Raw genomic sequence first — 19,799 nt, forward strand, 5'->3', positions numbered from 1 at the left:
TAGGAATTACAGAGGGATGTCATGTTCTTATTAACTAGCAAAGCAGGTAAGAGTGATTGAGTTACGTTCTCCTGCTCCTACGACAGATCTTATTCGTGATTTAAAATAACAGATAAAACTTGGAATAGTTTTCTCAAAGAGTGTATTTTTAAAGAGTGCTGGAGGAACTCAGCAGATCAGGCAGCATCTCTGGACATGAATAAACAGCTGATGTTTCGGGCCAAAACACTCCTTTGGGACTGGAATGGTGGGGGAAGACACCAGAATAAAAAAGTGGGGCAGGAGAAGGTGAAAGGAAACCAGGTTGGTAGGAACGTTTTCACATCATTTCAATTCAGAAAATTCTATGATGTCTTCGGGCTATGAGATTACTTCATTATCTTTGGATTTTTTAGTTTTATCTTATAATACAAAAAAATGTAAACAATTCTGAAGATTAATTTGGAGAAGTAATAGTATAAACCAATATTGCAACAGAAAACATTTATCAATGCTTTATTCCTAATCCCAGAACCTTTTATTTTCAAATAAATGGCTATTTTGATAATGTGAATAGGGTATATCTTGATCACACATTAAGCTTTCTATCATCAGCAGTTGTTATAACTGGTTTTGCAAAAGACTATTTAATATAGGTTTCACTTTTTTAATATTTCAAAAAGAACTCCAGTGTACTCATGTTATTTATTATATGCAATTAGCCACATAGATTTTATCAAATTCCTTCAGAGAACAAGATCAGTAGTTTGCACATTTAGAATTGCCTTTCTAAACTTGAAATCAGTGGCATAAACTCAACCTTCAGATTTCCACAAATTTCAATCTTGATTATAAGTCAAGTTTACCTATTGTAAAATTATTGACATAATCTCTTAAAAATTTACAAATATACATGTATTTATAACATTAGATATCTCATACTTATACACATCCAGTGCAAAGAAATACATAAAGAACCTCTGGGTTAAAAAAAGTCTTCACAGACAAAAAACCAAAATTGATGAAAGTTGGCATATAACATTAGCAAAGGGTAGGGAACAGAGAGACTACTTCAAACAGCTACTGGCTCACACTAAGTATTTAATGGGTTTTTAGTACTTATATATCTGATGTATCCTAATATTCTGGCTATGTATAAAAATATATTGTGTCAGAGGAAAAGCAATCACTGTCCTCCAGTTACATACTGAATTATGGTTTGGAATCCTTTTTGACGAGAGCGGCTGTATCTTTGAAAGTATTCTCTGTTGGACTGAAGGTTAAAGGCTCATCTTTTTTTGATTGTGACTTGCTTGGAGGTAATTCAAAAGTTTGTGAAGTGGCAGAGGCTTCTGTGACTAGATTACTTGCCTGTTGCTCTTTTTGACTCTAGAAGAAGAACAACATCTGTTAAAATTCCATAAGACTAAATCAGTTAAATCAGGAGGTTATGTTGCAACTTTATAAAACTCTGTGGAAACGTTCACTGTTAGTTTCCACGGATGCTGCCTGACCTGCTGAGTTCCTCCAGCGTGCTGTACGTGTTGCTTTGACCACAGCATCTGCAGAGCATTTTGTGTTTATAAAGCTCTGGGTAGGCCACATCTGGAGTATTACGTACAGTTCTGGTTGTCCCACTACGGGAAGGATGTTATGGCTTTGAGGAGGCTTACCAGGATGCTGCCTGGTTTAGAGGGCATGTGCTATCAGAAGATGCTGGATAAACTTGGGTTGTTTTCTCTGGAATACCGAAGGGTGGGGGGGGAGATCTGACAGAGGTTTAAAAGATTATGAGAGACAGAGTGGACAAAGTGTATCTGTTTCACAGCATTGAAAAGTCTAATACCAGAGGGCATGCTCTGAAGGTGAGAGGGGGATCTGAGGGGTGACGTTGTGGATGCTTGGAATGGGCTGCATGCTATGGTGGCAGAGGCAAATACATTAGAGGCTTTTAAGAGACATTTCAAGAGATTTGGATTTGCACATAAATGTAAGGAAGATAGAGGGATGTAGTAGGTAGGAAGGATTATTGTTTGGGTGTTTTGCTTTTCTTTTTATCTGTTTGGCACAACATTGTGGGCAGAATAGCCTGTCCAGTGCTGACCTCTTTTATGTTCTATGTTAAGATGTGCTAAGCACAAGCCTCCTATTAGTGGACTGCTTTCTATATTAACAAACCAGGACAATACTCAGCACTCATTTCTATTACTTGCACTTTGAATCGACTTTGGACGTGGTAAGTGAAGTAAAACATCATCACCTTAAACACGTGAGATTCTGCCGATGCTGGAAACTCAAAGCAACACACACAAGATGTTGGAAAACTCAGCAGGTCAGGCAGTATCCATTGAAATGAATAAACAGTCGACGACCCCTCTACAGGACATTTAACTACATGCATGTATATACCGTATATTATCATACGTATATAGAAACGAGACAATGTTTCTCTGAACCAGGGTGTAAACATTTAACACACATAACACACAATAACATATGGAGGTAAGGATAAAATCTACAAATGAATCATGCATAATTGACAAACTAAAGTGCATAAATTAAATATTGTAAAATACAGAGCAGATTAATTAGAGATCCTTCAAATACGATGTGGCAGGGAGTTCAGAAGACCAATGGCCTGAGGGAAGAAACCGTTTCTCATCCTGACCATTCTTATTTCTATGTATTGGAGTCTCCTGCCTGACGGTACAATGTCAAAGAGGATGCTGGATGGATGGGTGGGATCTCTAACAATACTAACGGCCCTATGTATGCAGCACTCCTTTTAAATATCCCCAATGGATAATAGTAGGGGGACCCCCAATGATCCTCTTAGGTGCTCCTACAGTCCTTTGTAGGGACTTCTGGTCCGATGTTCAACTGCCCCCGAACCAGATAGAGATGCAACTTGTCAGGACGCTGTCAATGATGCTCCTGTAAAACACAGTTAAAATGGGGGGGGGGGGGGGGTGTGGAAACCTTGGGTTGCCTCAATCTTCTTAGGAAGTGGAGGCGCTGCTGTGCCTTCTTGTTCAGGGAGGTGATATTAAGGGTCCAGGTGAGATCATCCATGATGTGAACTCCCAGGAACTTGGTGCACTTAACTCTCTCTATGGAGGAAGCACGTATTTTCAGAGGGGCTGGTTCTTCAGCACGTTCCTCAAGTCCACAATGATTTCCTAGGTCTGAAAAATCTTCACCTACTTGATGTAATATTTCTTACACAAACAGACTGTGATCCAAATCTATTGTCAGGACTACAATGTTGAAGCAGCATTCAGTAAAGTTCTGTAGTGGGTAAGTTATTGGACCAGTACTCAAGGTTCACTTTAGGCCATTTGATTGTAAGACTACGTGCATGATACCATTTCACAGAGTAATATCTTGCCATCCATGTGATGCGGTCAGTGGTAATTTCATCCATAACAGGGGCATATTGAGAGCATCCTGACAAGCTGCATCTCTATCAGTATGGGAGAAGCAGGGCATTGGACTGGAAATCCCTACAAAGGTCTGTGAGAACAGCCGAGAGGATCATAAGAGTCTCCCTACTGTCCATCGGGGACATTTATCAGGAGTGTCGAATACACAGGGCTCTTAGTATTATTAAGGATCCCAGTCGTCCATTCAGCATCCTCTTTGACTTCCCACCATCAACGCATAAAGACAAGAACAGTCAGGATGGGAAACAGTTTCTTCCCTCAGTCCGTGAGGTTTCTGAATGCCCTGCCACATTGCATTCAAAATGTCACCGGTTAACTTATACTGTACCTACAATATTTACTCTATACACTTCACTTTGTTTATCTAAGCATAATTCATTTGTAGATTTAATTCTTACTTCTCTGAGTGATTGTGTGTTATGAGTACTACTGTGCTTTACAACCAGGGCCAGGGAAACGTTGTCTCGTTTGATGTTGTGCATGTACATAGTTAAATGAGAATAAACTTGACTTGACTTGATATTGGATTTCTGTTTGTAAACATCCTGCATGCCACTGTAGTGGCATGTTTGCAGTTGTATGAATTTGGTAAAGCATAAAGTGAACAAAATATTTCTGGAATCATTTTAAACTATACTATTCTATATTATACTGTGTTAAACTTCTATAGATGTGTAGTGCTGAGCATATTGACAAGCTGAACCACAGCCTGGTATGGAAACACCAATGCACTTGAATGGAAAATCTTACAAAAAATAGTGGATGTGGTCCAGCACGGGGTAAAGCCCTTCCCACCGCTGAGCACATCTACGTGAAACGATGTCACCAGGAAACAGCATCCATCATCAGGGACCCCCACCACCCAGGTCATGCTCTCTTCTCACTGCTGGCATCAGGAAGAAGATACATGAGCCTCATGATTCACACCACCAGGTCCAGGAATAGTTATTACCCCTCAAACATCAGGCTCTTGAATCAAAGGACATAACGTCACTCAAATTCACTTGCCTCATCGCATGTTCTTGATATTTATTGCTTATTTATTTATTAGTATTGTTTCTCCTTTTTTCACTTGCACAGTTTGTTTTCTTCTGCACTCTGGTTGAACACCCAAGTTGGGCGATCTTTCACTGATTCTGTTATGTTATTTATCGATACATATATTGAGTATGCCCGCAAGGAAATGAATCTCAGAGTTGTATATGGTGACAAATGTGCACTTTCAATGAGGATTATCGTGTACAGTTCTGATAATCACATACGAGGAAGAGACTAATCTCAAGAACGTGCAGATAAGATGCACAAAAGGTTTGCCAGGACTGGAGGTTTCGGTTATAATGAGAAAACAGGGGGCTAGGTCTGTTTTCCCTCGAGTGAGGAGGCTCTGGGGTGACTTTATAGAGATCATTAAAATTTAGAGGGGCATAGATAGGGGAAACAGGCACAGCCCTTTTCCCATGGTAGGGGAGTCTAGAATCAGAAGCTCAGGAGTAAGGTGAGTGTGAATTGATTTAAGGGAGAACTGCGGGGCCAGAGAGTGGTGATCATATGTACAAACAGTTAGAGGAGGTGATAGAGGTGAGTCCTATCACAGTGTTTAACATCAACCTTGGACAGGTACATGGATAGGAAAGATGTGTCTGAATATTGGAGGAGAACTGGATTTGCTTAGGTATGTATCTTGGTTGTTGTGCATGAATTGTGCACCAAGCCCATCCAAATTCTTCCAAATAAATCGGCTTCTCTCATCAACTCTTTTATGATTGATTCAGCTATTTGTGAAATTTGGCATTTTCTACACCCTAATGACAAAGAGTTTTCATACTTTTCCCATGTTTATCATAATTACTCAAGAATTGATCACCATTTACTTACAGATGTTATTGATTGTAAATATGACTCTATTACCATATCTGATCATGCACCTCTGAAGTTATCTATTAAGATAACGGATTCATATATTAATGCTAAATTTTGGAGGTTCAATCCTGTTTTATTGCAGGATTCTGACTTTGTTAACTTTATTAATCAACAAATTGATTTGTTTTCTTTCTTTCTTTTCAAATCTTTTTATTAATTTTTTAAGAAAAACATAAGAAAAATATTAGTACAAAACATTTGAGAGTACATAATAGATTAATTAACAATCAAATATGTATTAATCAATACACAGAGTCTCTCAAACTCATAGTATAATGTAAAGGAATTAAGAAAAAAAAAAGAAACCCCCCCAAAAAAAACAACTAAAAAAAAACTAACCAACATGGGCAATCGCATAATGTTAAATACATACAGCAGTGCCAATGACTCCCAACCTCCATCCACACAATTCAGGATAATAACAATAAGGTTCAGGATCAGACCATTTAATTCATATGAAAATGTTGAATAAATGGTCTCCAAGTTTCCTCAAATTTAACTGAAGAGTCAAAAACCACACTTCTAATTTTTTCTAAGCTCAAACAGGAAATAGTTTGAGAAAACCACTGAAATACAGTTGGAGGGTTAATTTCTTTCCAATTCAGTAAAATAGATCTTCTAGCCATTAGTGTAACAAATGCAATCATTCGTTGGGATGAAGCGGATAAACGCTTATTATCTATCATTGGTAGACCAAAAATTGTGGTAAAAGGATGTGGTTGGAGATTAATATTTAAGACTCTGGAAATAATATTAAAAATATCTTTCCAATAGTTTTGTAAACAAGGACAAGACCAAAACATATGGGTCAACGAAGCAATATCAGAATGACATCTATCACAGGTTGGATTAACATAAGAATAAAATCGAGCAAGTTTATCTTTAGAAATGTGAGCTCTATGTACAACCTTAAATTGTATTAGAGCATGTTTAGCACAGATAGAGGATGAGTTTACCAATAATAAAATTTTTTCCCATTGCTCAATAGATATAGGGCAATGCAATTCTTCCTGCCATTCCTTCTTAATTTTTTCTGATATATCTGGTTGTACATTCATAATCATATTATAAATGATAGCTACTAAGCCCTTTTGACAAGGATTAAGAGCTAAAATTCTTTCTGTAATGTCCAATGGACATTCTTTCGAAAAAGACTTTAGTTCATTATATAAAAAATTTCTAACTTGTAGATATCTAAAAAAATGGGTTTTAGATAAATTATATTTATTAGATAACTGTTCAAAGGACATAATGTTATCATCCAAAAACAGATCACGAAAACATGTTATACCTTTTGTTTTCCATAAAAGAAAAGCTTGATCTATAGATGATGGTCGGAAAAAGTAGTTAGATATTATAGGACTTGACAGCATAAACTTATTCAAACCAAAAAATTTACGAAATTGAAACCAGATTCGTAATGTATACTTGACTATAGGATTAGTTATCTGTTTATTCATTTTGAATAACAAAAAAGGAAGTGAAGATCCTAAGATTGAGATCAATGAGAAATCTTGCACAGATTTACATTCCAAATTTACCCATTGTGGGCCAGCAACTATAGTCGATTCTTGTGTCCAAAATATCAAATACCGTATATTAACTGCCCAATAGTAAAATCTTAAGTTTGATAGAGCCAAACCGCCCTCCTTCTTAGGCTTCTGTAAATATTTTTTACCTAGCCTAGGATTTTTGTTCTGCCACAAATACGAAGATATTTTAGAATCAACTATATCAAAAAAAGATTTAGGAATAAAAATTGGTAATGCTTGAAATAGATATAGAAATTTAGGTAGTATCATCATCTTAATGGCATTAATTCTACCTACCAAAGACAAAGATAGTAGGGACCACCTATTAGCAAGTTGGTTAATTTGGTCTATTAAAGGCAAAAAATTAGTTTTAAATAAATCTTTATGTTTTTTAGTAATTTTAATACCTAAATAAGTAAAATAGTCTGTAACAATTCTATATGGTACCTGATTATAAATTGAAGTATGCATATTTAATGGAAAAAGTTCACTCTTATTAAAATTCAATTTATATCCAGAAAAATTACTAAATTGAGCAAGCAAAGAAGAAATAGCAGGAATAGATCTTTCAGGGTCAGATATATATAATAACAAATCATCCGCATATAATGATACCTTATATATTGTCTCCCCACGGGTAATACCTGAAATATTGGGTGATTCACGAATAGCTATAGCCAAGGGTTCCAAAGCAATGTCAAATAATAAAGGGCTTAAAGGACAACCTTGCCTTGTGCCCCGAGATAACTGAAAAAAAGGGGATCTTTGATTATTAGTGAAGACCGAAGCTAAAGGTTTCTGATATATTAATTTAATCCATGATATAAATTTTGAACTAAAATTAAAATGTTGCAAAGTATTGAATAAATATGACCATTCGACTCTATCAAATGCTTTTTCGGCATCTAAGGAAATGATACATTCTGGGATTTTAGATGAAGAGGTATAAACAATATTAATTAATTTTCTAATGTTAAAAGATGAATAGCGATTTTTAATAAATCCAGTCTGATCCTCAGAAATAATCCAAGGCAATATATTTTCTAATCTAATAGCCAAAATTTTACTAAAAATCTTAAAATCCGTATTCAGCAAAGATATAGGCCGATAGGATGCACATTCAGTGGGGTCTTTATCTTTTTTAAGAATTAAGGAAATAGAAGCTTTATAAAAAGATTGTGGTAGTTTACCTATACTTAATGCATCTTTAAAAATTTTACAAAGCCAAGGAGAAAGTATAGAAGAAAAGGATTTAAAAAATTCTGCAGAAAAACCATCTGGACCCAAAGCTTTACCTGAGTTCATTGAGAAAATAGCCTTTTCTATTTCAGACTCCGTAATAGGTGTGTCCAAAAATACACTATCCTCAACAGTTACTTTTGGAATATTCAATTTCCTTAAGAATTCATTCATTATAGAAGAGTTCTTAGTACATTCTGATTGATATAAAGAATTATAAAAATCTTGGAAGGCTTTATTTATCTCTTTATGATCAATCGTCAAAGTACCATCTTGTTTGCGAATCTTAGTAATTTGTCGCTTATCCAAAACAATTTTCATTGGTTAGCTAGTAGTTTACCAGACTTATCTCCATATGTATAGAATTGAGCTTTCGATTTAATTAACTGATTTTCAATCGAGGAGGTTAATAATAAACTATGCTCCGATTTGTTTTTCTCAACAAATTCTACAGCAGAGATCTCTAGTGGAATTTTATGGAATACTTTTAAAGCATATGTTCGTGGACAGATTATTTCATATTCTGCTGGAGTTAGGAAACGAACTAATACTAAAATATTAACATTAGTTGATAAAATCAAAGCAATTGATAAGATTTATTCAATGACCCCTAGCAAAGAACTTTATAAAGAAAGAGTGGAACTTCAAATGGAGCATAGCTTATTATTATCCTCTTCGATTGGAAGTCAGTTAATTAAATCAAAAACCCAATTCTATATATATGGAGATAAGTCTGGTAAATTATTGGCTAACCAATTGAAAATTGTTTCGGATAAACGACAGATTACTAGAATTCGTAAACAAGATGGTACTTTGACGATCGACCACAAAGAGATAAATAAAGCCTTTCAAGATTTTTATAATTCCTTATATCAATCAGAATTTACTAAGGACTCTTCTATAATAAATGAATTTTTAAGGAAATTGAATATCCCAAAAGTAACTGTTGAGGATAGTGTATTTTTAGATACACCTATTACGGAGTCTGAAATAGAAAAGGCTATTTTTTCAATGAATTCGGGTAAAGCTTCTGGTCCAGATGGTTTCTCTGCAGAATTTTTAAAATCTTTTTCTTCCATACTTTCTCCTTGGCTTTGTAAAATTTTTAAAGATGCATTAAGTATAGGCAAATTACCACAATCTTTTTATGAAGCTTCTATTTCTTTAATTCTTAAAAAAGATAAAGACCCTACTGAATGCACATCCTATCGGCCTATATCCTTGTTGAATACTGATTTTAAGATTTTTAGTAAAATTTTGGCTATTAGATTAGAAAATATATTACCTCAAATTATTTCTGAAGATCAGACTGGATTTATTAAAAATCGCTATTCATCTTTTAACATTAGGAAATTAATTAATATTATTTATACCTCTTCATCTAAAATACCAGAATGTGTCATTTCTTTAGATGCCGAAAAAGCATTTGATAAGAGTTGAATGGCCATATTTATTTAATACAATGCAACATTTAAATTTTACTTCAAAATTTATATCATGGATTAAATTAACATACAATAAACCCTTAGCTTCGGTTTTTACCAATAATCAAAGATCCCCTTTTTTCAGTTATTTTGTGGTACAAGGCAAGGTTGTCCTTTAAGTCCTTTACTATTTGACATCGCTTTAGAACCTTTGGCTATAGCTATTCGTGAATCACCCAATATTCTGGGTATTACCCGTGGGGAGACGACGTATAAGGTATCATTATATGCTGATGATTTGTTATTTTATATATATCTGACCCTGAAAGATCTATTCCTGCTATTTCTTCTTTGCTTGCTCAATTTAGTAACTTTTCTGGTTATAAATTGAATTTTAATAAGAGTGAACTATTTCCATTAAATATGCAAGTTCCAATTTATAAACATTTACCATATAAAATTGTTACAGATTATTTTATTTATTTAGGTATTAAAATTACTAAAAACATAAAGATTTATTTAAAGTTAATTTTCTACCTTTAATTGACCAAATTAAGCAACTTGCTATTAGGTGGTCTCCACTATCTTTGTCATTGGTAGGCAGAGTTAATGCTATTAAGATGATGATACTACCTACATTTTTATATTTATTTCAAGCATTACCAATTTTTATTCCTAAATCTTTTTTTGATACTGTTGACTCTAAAATATCTTCTTATTTGTGGCAGAACAAAAATCCTAGACTAGGCAAAAAATATTTACAGAAGCCTAAGAAGGAGGGCCGCTTGGTTCTACCAAACTTAAGATTTTACTATTGGGCAGTTAATATACGGTATTTAATATTCTGGACACAAGAATTGACTATAGCTGCTTGCCCACAATGGGTAAATTTGGAATGTAAATCTGTGCAAGATTTTTCACTGATTTCAATCTTAGGATCTTCACTTCCTTTTTCTTTATTCAAAATGAATAAACAGATAACTAATCCCACAGTCAAATATACATTACGAATTTGGTTTCAATTTCGTAAATTTTTTGGTTTGAATAAGTTTATTCTATCATGTCCTATAATATCTAACTATTTCTTTCGGCCTTCATCTAAGGATCAAGCTTTTCTTTTATGGAAAACAAAAGGTATAACATGTTTTCGTGATCTGTTTTTGGATGATAACATTATGTCCTTTGAACAGCTATCTAGTAAATAAGATTTACCTAAAACCCATTTTTTTAGATATTTGCAAGTCAGAAATTTCTTGTATAATGAATTAAAGTCTTTTTCGAAAGAATGTCCATTGGACATTACAGAAAGAATTTTAGCCCTCAATCCTTGTCAAAAGGGTTTAGTAGCTACCATTTATAATATGATTATGAATTTACAGCCAGATGTATCAGAAAAAATTAAGAAGGAATGGCAAGAAGAATTGCATTGTCCTATATCCACTGAGCAATGGGAAAAATTTTTATTATTGGTAAATTCATCCTCTATTTGTGCTAAACATGCCCTAATACAATTTAAGGTTGTACATAGAGCTCATATGTCTAAGGATAAACTTGCTCGATTTTATTCTCATGTTAATTCAACCTGTGACAGATGTCATTCTGATGTTGCTTCATTGACTCATATGTTCTGGTCTTGTCCTTGTTTACAAAATTATTGGAAAGATATTTTTAATATTATTTCAAGAGTTTTAAATATCAATTTCCAACCGCATCCTTTTACTGCAATTTTCGGTTTACCAATGATGGATAATAACCGTTTATCTGCTTCATCTCAACGAATAATTGCATTTGTTACATTAATGGCTAGAAGATCTATTTTACTGAATTGGAAAGAAATTAATCCTCCAACTGTATTTCAGTGGTTTTCTCAAACTATCTCTTGTTTGAGTTTAGAAAAAATTAGAAGCGTGGTTTTTGATTCTTCAGTTAAATTTGAAGAAACTTGGAGACCATTTATTCAACATTTTCATATGAGTTAAATGGTCTTTTCCTAAACCTTACTTTTATTATCCTTAATTATTTGGATAGATGCTCGGAGTTGTTGGCACCACTGTATGTATTTAACATTATATAATGGCCCATGTTGGTTAGTTTTTTTTTTCTCTTTTTTTGGGATTTTTTTTCTCTTTTTCTGTTTCTTTTACATAAATACTGTGAGTTTGGGAGGCCTTATATATTGATTATTATATATCTGATTGTCTATTCAAACTATTAATTATGTACTCTCAAACACTTTGTATTCATATTTCATCTATGTTTTTCTTAAAATTAATAAAAAGATTTAAAAAGAAAAGAATTGTGCACTACAGCACAAGCTCATGTTTAAACACACTTGTCTGGGTGATCAGTTGTAAAACAGTAAAAGATTAGAGTTTATATAGCAGAGAAGCAGGTCCTTCAGTGCAACTTGCCCTGCCCTCCAAAGTGTCTTCCTGAGGTATGGAGGGTTATGGGGTAGTGTGGGTTTAGTACTTTATTTTTAAGGATTATATGGGTCGGCACAACATGGAGGACTGAAGGGCCTGTACTGTGCTGTAGTGTTCTATGGTTCTATGGTATCCCACTTGCACAGTGTGCTGTCTTCTGCACTCTGCACTCTGGTTAAACGTGATCTTTCACTGATTCTGTTATGGTTATTGTTCTATAATAATTCTATGCTGCAGAGAGTTGAGGACTCAGCCAAATATATCACAGGTACAGCCCTCCCCAGCATCGCTAGTACCTATATGAGCTGTTGCCTGAAGAAAGCAACGTCTATTACCAAAGACCTCACCATCCAGGCCACGGCTGCCACCATTGGACAAAAGGTCCAGAAGCTCAAGCTCCACATCACCCAGTTCAAGAATTACTAATTCTCAGTTCTTGAATCAGCCTTCTCTAACCCCAACCTCTATATCACAATAACATGACCACTTTTGCAAATCAACGGGCTTCATATCTTTGTTCTAATTATGTTATTTATTTAAAATCAGGCATAATTAATGCTTCTCTTTCCTATTCCCCACTCTGACCTGTTAACGCTTCTCACCTGCCTATTACTTCCCCGTGTCCCCTCCTTCTTCCCTTTTTCCTATTGTCCACTCTCCTCTCCTATCAGATTCCTTCTTTCCCAGCCCTTACTTCTCCCACCTACCTGTCTTCACCTATCACTTTCCAGCTGTCCTCTTTCCCCTCCCCCACCTTTTTATTGAAGCATCTTCCCCCTTCCTTTCCATCCTCTATATGGTAAAACATGACCGCTAGATCCCCTTTAAATCTTCCCCTCTGAGCCTAAATCTATTCTCTCTAGCTTTAGATTCAAGCATTGAGCACATCTACATGAAACGGTACCGAAGGAAAGCAGCATCCATTCTCAAATATCCTTACCTCCCAGGCCATGCTCTTTTCTTGTTACTACCTTTAGGTAGAAAGTACAAGTGCCTCAGGACTCACACCACCAGGTTCAAGCACAGTTACTACCCCTCAAGTATCAGGCTCTTGAACAAAAGGGGATAACTACTCTGAATGAAGGACTCTTATCTTTTTACTTCATTCTCTTTATTTATTGCTATTTACTTATATTTGCATTTGCATAGGTTGTTGTCCATTGATTCTGTTTACAGCTACTGTTCTAAAGATTTGCTACATATGCCTGCAGAAAAAGAATCTCTAGGTTTTATGTGGCGACATGTATGTACTCTGATAACAAACTTTATTTTGAACTTTGAACTTACCAATACTCCGAGGTCCCTGCCTTTACTGTGCAAGTCGGGCCTTGGATTAAACTCCTAAAGTACTTCACTCTGCACGTTTTGAAGTTAAATCCTGTCTGCAATTCCTTTTCTCATTTTCCCATATGATCTAGATCAGGAATTCTCAACTTAGGGTCCATGGTATTAATGGTTAATGGTATTGGTCTATGGCATTATAAAGGTTGGGAACCCCTGATCTAGATCCTGTGGTAATCTTAAGACACTTTTCTTCCTTGTTGGCCACTTCACAAATTTTGGTGTCACCTGCAAACTTATTAGAAACATAGAAAACATACAGCACAATACAGGCCCCTCAGCCCACAAAGCTGTGCCGAACATGTCTTAGAACTACCTAGGCTTTACCCATAACCCTCAATTTTATAAACTCCATGTAGCCATCCAGGAGTCTCTTAAAAGACCCTATCGTTTCCACCTCCACCACCGCCGCCGGCAGCCCATTCCACGCTCTCACCACTCTCTGCGTAAAAAACTTACCCCTGACATCTCTGTACCTACCTCCAAGCACCTTAAAACTATGCCCTCTTGTGCAGCCATTTCAGCCCTGGGGTAAAGCCTCTGACTATCCACATGATCAAAGCCTCTCATTATCTTGTATACCTCTATCAGGTCACCTTTTGGTTTCCATTCCAAGGAGAGAAGGCGAAGTTCACTCAACCTGTTCTCATAAGGCATGCTCCCCAATCCAGGCAACATCCTTGTAAATCTCCTCTGCACCCTTTCCATGGTTTCCATGTCCTTCCTATAGTGAGGTCTGACCAGGGTCCTGTATAGCTGCCACATTACCTCTCGGCTCTTAAACTCAATTCCACAATTGATGAAGGCCAATGCACCATATGCCTTCTTAAGCACAGATGCCAACCTGTGTAGCAGCTTTGAGTGTCCTACGGACTCGGACCCCAAGATCCCTCTGATCTTCCACACCGCTAAGAGTCTTACCATTAATACTATATTCTACCATCATATTTGATCTACCAAAATGAACCACCTCACACTTATCTGGGTTGAATTCCATCTGCCACTTCTCAGCCCATCAATGATGAAGGGAGAGAAGGCTCTACCTTCATCAATGTGCTCAGTCACATCCTCAAAAAATTCAATCAGGCTCGTAAGGCACGACCTGCCTTTGACTATTCCTAATCATATTATGCCTCTCCAAATGTTCATAAATCCTGCCTCTCAGGATCTTCTCCATCAACTTACCAACCACAGAAGTAAGACCCACTGGCCAGTAATTTCTTGGGCTATCCCTACTCCCTTTCTTGAATAAGGAGACCACATCCACAACCCTCTAATCCTCCGGAACCACTCCCATCCTCACTGCTGATGCAAAGGTCATTGCCAGAGGCTCAGTAATCTCCTCCCTCGTTTCCCACAGTAGCCTGGGATAGATCTCATCCAGTTCCGGTGACTTCCCCAACTTGATGCTTTCCAAAAGCTCTAGCACATCATCTTTCTTAATCTCTACATTCTCAGGTTTTTCAGTCCACTGCAAGTCATCCCTACAATCACTAAGATCCCTTTCCCTAGTGAATACTGAAGCAAAGTATTCATTAAGTACCTCCGCTATTTCCTCCAGTTCCATACACACTTTTCCACTGTCACACTTGATTGGTCCTATTCTCTCACATCTTATTCTCTTGCTCTTCATATACTTGTAGAATGCCTTGGGATTCTCCTTAATCCTGTCCGCCAAGGCCTTCTCATGGCCCCTTCTGGCTCTCCTAATTTCATTCTTAAGCTCCTTCCTGATAGCCTTATTATCTTCTAGATTCATATCATTACCTAGTTTTTAGCTCTTCTTTTCTTCTTGACTAGATTTACAACATTCTTTGTGCACCACGGATCTTGTACCCTACCATCCTTTCCCTGTCTCATTGGAACGTACCAACTCAGAACTCCACGCAAATATCCCCTGAACATTTGCCACATTTCTTCGGTGCATTTCCCTGAGAACATCTGTTTCCAAGTTATGCTTCCAAGTTCCTGCCTGATAGCCTCATAGTTCCCCTTACTCCAATTAAATATTTCCTTAACTTGTCTGTTCCCATCCCTCTCCAATGCTATGGTAAAGGAGATAGAAATGTGATCACGATCTCCAAAATGCTCTCCCACTGAGACCTGACACCTGACCAGGTTAATTTCCCAATACCAGATCAAGCACAGCCTCTGCTCTTGTAGGCTTATCTACATATTGTGTCAGGAAACCTTCCTGAACACACCTAACAAACTCCACCCCATCTAAACCCCTCACATAAGGGAGATGCCAATCAATATTTGGGAAATTAAAATCTCCCACCACAACAACCCTGTTATTATTACTACTTTCCAGAATCTGTCTCCCTATCTACTCCTTCATGTCCCTGTTACTATTGGGTGGTCTATAAGAACACCCGGTAGAGTTATTGACCCTAATTATTAATCATGCTATCAACATTCTTATCAGAATCATTCACATAGAGTACTGTGCAAAAGTCCTGGGCAAACGCAGTATATAGCTAGGGTGCTTAAGACTTTTGCACAGTACTAAATTTACACAGGACCAAAGGGTGTTGGGAATGAAGAGGGTGGAGTGCCACGGAGGGGTGTGGGACAGGTGGCAGAGAGGAGTGCCAGGGGCCGAGGGATTGGTGCAGGTGCAGGTGCAGGTGCAGACATACCTAGCAGTGAGACTCCAGTCAAGGTTATTAGATTCCAAACAATTGGTTTATTGGTTATTATGGAAGGTCTCTCTGGTGCTTCCTGCTCTATCTGCTCCCCTTACCCCTTTTTCAACCATGATCCCTCCTCTTCCTATCCCTTTCCCACTCTCAGTCCACAATGGAGGCCCACATCAGAATCAGGTTTATCATCACTCACACATGTCAAAAAATGTGTTTTTTTTAGAGGCAGTAGTACAGTACAATATATAAAATTGCTATATTACTGGCATAAGTCTCAGACACCCCACCTATATATATATATATATATATATATATATATATATATATATATATATATATAAATATATAAATAATGTGCCTAAGACTAGAGTGAAGATCAATACATTGAAATACATTTTTAAATGGGGTAACATAAAAATACAAAATGAACTTATACAAACATGAAGTTAACACTTACCATTGCGTAGAAAGGGTTTTCAAAATTCGAGCTTTGTTTGGGCTTTCTTCTGAAAAAATTCCATATTGATTCCTAAAAAGGACAAAATGACATCAATATAAACAACAGAAGTTGGACCTTAGTGAACCACACTCCAAAAGGATTCTAATTGAAATATATAATGTTCATGGAAGGCAACATCTATAGGGAGAAGCAATGCTGACGTTTCGGGTCCTGACGAAGGGTCTCGGCCCGAAACGTCGACGGTGCTTCTCCCTATAGATGCTGCCTGGCCTGCTGCGTTCCACCAGCATTTTGTGTGTGTTGCTTGAATTTCCAGCATCTGCAGATTTCCTTGTGTTTGCCTATATAATGTTCATGCTCATTTCTCGGGTACAACAGATACTTTAGTGTTTATCATGGGAGACAGGATAGCAATCAATATGCAGCAGTGAACTGTTGGTGAGAAAGAGGCCCAGCATCTGAAACAAATGATATGGCCCCAACCATCATGGGTAAAGCCCTCCCCACCACTAAGCACATGACAAGACAAGACAAAGGAGCAGAAGTATACCATTTGGTCCATCGAGTCTGCTCCGCCACTCCACCATGAGCTAAACTATTTCCCATCTAGTTCCAATTTCTAGCTTTTTCCCCATGTCCCTTGATACCCTGACTAATTAGATACCTATCAATCTCCTCCTTAAACATTCTCAATGATCAGGCCTCCACAGCTGTATGTGGCAACAAATTCCATAAATCCACGACCCTCTGGCTAAAAAAAATTTCTCCTCATCTCTGTTTTAAATGGGTACCCTCTAATTCTAAGACTGTAGCCTCTTGTCCTGGACTCACCCACCAAGGGAAACAGCCTTTCCACATCTACTCTGTCCAACCCTTTCAACATTCAATATGTTTCTCTGAGATCCCCTCTCATTCTTCTATACTCTAATGAATACAGTCCAAGAGCTGACAAACGCTCCTCATATGTTAGCCCCTGCATTCCAGTAATCATCCTCCTAAATCTTTTCTGAACTCTCTCCAACATCAGTACATCCCTTCTAAGAAAGGGGGCCCAAAACTGCACACAGTATTCCAAATGGGGTCTCACCAGTGCCCCATAGAGCCTCATCAACACCTCCTTACTCTTATATACTATTCCTCTTGAAATGAATGCCAACATAGCATTCGCTTTCCTTACTGCCAACCCAACCTGGTGGTTAACCTTTAGGGTATCCTGCACGAGAACCCCCAAGGCCCTTTGCACTTCCAATTTTTGAATTTTCTCCCCACCTAAATAATAATCTGTCCAATTATTTCTTCTTCCAAAATGTACAACCGTACATTTCTCAACATTGTATCTCATCTGCCATTTCTTTGCCCACTTTCCTAAACTAACTAAGTCTCTCTTCAACCTTTCCGTTTCTTCAACACTTCCTGCTCCTCCATCTATCTTGGTGTCATCCGCAAACTTAGCCACATCTACATGAACACTGTTGCAGGAAAGCAGCATCCGTCATCAGGGAACCCCACCACCCAGGTCATACTCTCTTCTCACTGCTGTCATCAGAAAGAAGGTACAGGAGCCCCAGGACTCCCACCACCAGGTTCAGGAACATTTATGACCCCTCAGCCACCTGGTTCTTGAATGAGATGGGATGATTTCACTCAACTTCCCTTGGCCCATCATTGGAATGTTCCCACAGCCTATGGACTCTCTTTTCCAGACTCTTTGTCTTATGCTCTTGATACTTATTGCTTGTTTATTTATTGCTATTAACTCTTATTTACTGTATTTACACAGTTTGTTGTCTTTTGTGTACTGGTTGAACATCCTAATTGCTGCAGTCTCTCATTAATTTTGTTACGGTTATTATTCAATTTTGGATGGATTTATTGAGTATGCCTGCAAGAAAATGAATCTCATGGTGATACACACACACACACGCACACACACACACACACAATATTTATTTTGAACTTTGAAGGTCTGGAAAAAGGAAATGGAATTTGAAAATATACTTTAATGTTGACTTTTCTCTTATATATTTTCATCATTACAGATGCACATGCAGACACGAATAAACTCCGATATATGGAAGTGCTGTTTTCCGAGACAGAGGTCTGAAAGAAGAGGGAACACTCCTAATATCCTGACATTCAGTATTAGGTCATCTACATCAGTAATCTATATCTACAAACCCCATTTCCAGAAAAGTTGGGATATTTTCCAAAATGCAATAAAAACAAAAATCTGTGATATGTTAATTCACGTGAACCTTTATTTAACTGACAAAAGTACAAAGAAAAGATTTTCAGTAGTTTTACTGACCAACTTAATTGTATTTTGTAAATATACACAAATTTAGAATTTGATGGCTGCAACACACTCAACAAAAGTTGGGACAGAATGAAAATAAGATTGAAAAGTGCACAGAATATTCAAGTAACACCGGTTTGGAAGACTCCACATTAAGCAGGCTAATTGGTAGCAAGTGTGGTATCATGACTGGGTATAAAAGTAGCGTCCATCAAAGGCTCAGTCTTTGCAAGCAAGGATGGGTCGTGGCTCACCCCTTTGTGCCAAAATTCGTGAGAGAATTGTTAGTTAGTTCAAAAGGAACATTTCTCAACGCAAGATTGCAGAGAATTTAGGTCTTTCAACATCTACAGTACATAATATTGTGAAAAGATTCAGAGACATCTCAGTGCATAAAGGGCAAGGTCGGAAACCACTGTTGAATGTGCGTGATCTTCGAGCCCTCAGGCGGCACTGCCTAAGAAACCGTCATGCTACTGTGACAATTATAGCCACCTGGGCTCGGGAGTACTTCGGAAAACCATTGTCACTTAACACAGTCTGTCGCTGCATCCAGAAATGCAACTTGAAACTGTATTACGCAAGGAGGAAGCCATACATCAACTCTATGCAGAAACGCCGGTGGGTTCTCTGGGCCCGAGCTCATCTCAGATGGACCGAAAGACTGTGGAACCGTGTGCTTTGGTCAGATGAGTCCACATTTCAGCTAGTTTTCGGAAAAAACGGGCGTCGAGTTCTCCGTGCCAAAGATGAAAACGACCATCCTGATTGTTATCAGCGAAAGGTGCAAAAGCCAGCATCTGTGATGGTATGGGGGTGCATCAGTGCCCATGGCATGGGTGAGTTGCATGTATGTGAAGGTACCATTGACTCTGAGGCGTATATTAGGATTTCAGAGAGACATATGTTGCCATCAAGGCGACGTCTCTTCCCAGGACGTCCATGCTTATTTCAGCAGGACAACGCCAGACCACATTCTGCACGGGCTACAACAGCATGGCTTTGTAGACACAGAGTGCGTGTGCTTGACTGGCCTGCTGCCAGTCCAGATCCATCTCCTATTGAAAATGTATGGCGCATCATGAAGAGGAGAA

General features: G+C 37.5%; 1 protein-coding gene across 1 annotated transcript in view; it reads right to left on the minus strand.

Moving 5' to 3' along the window:
- Window positions 1-494: 494 nt before the first annotated feature.
- The window catches only part of lrp2a (low density lipoprotein receptor-related protein 2a), a 396,886-nt gene continuing 377,581 nt past the window's right edge, over window positions 495-19,799 (minus strand). Inside the window, exons 75-76 of the mRNA XM_073047514.1 lie at window positions 16,407-16,478; window positions 495-1,368 (exon numbers count right to left, since the gene is read on the minus strand). Coding sequence (XP_072903615.1) covers window positions 1,192-1,368; window positions 16,407-16,478 — 249 coding nt within the window. The 3' untranslated portion in view covers window positions 495-1,191. The remainder of the gene's footprint in view (window positions 1,369-16,406; window positions 16,479-19,799) is intronic.

This window comes from Hemitrygon akajei, chromosome 5 (assembly GCF_048418815.1).
Source record: "Hemitrygon akajei chromosome 5, sHemAka1.3, whole genome shotgun sequence".
Taxonomy (NCBI): Eukaryota; Metazoa; Chordata; class Chondrichthyes; order Myliobatiformes; family Dasyatidae; genus Hemitrygon; species Hemitrygon akajei.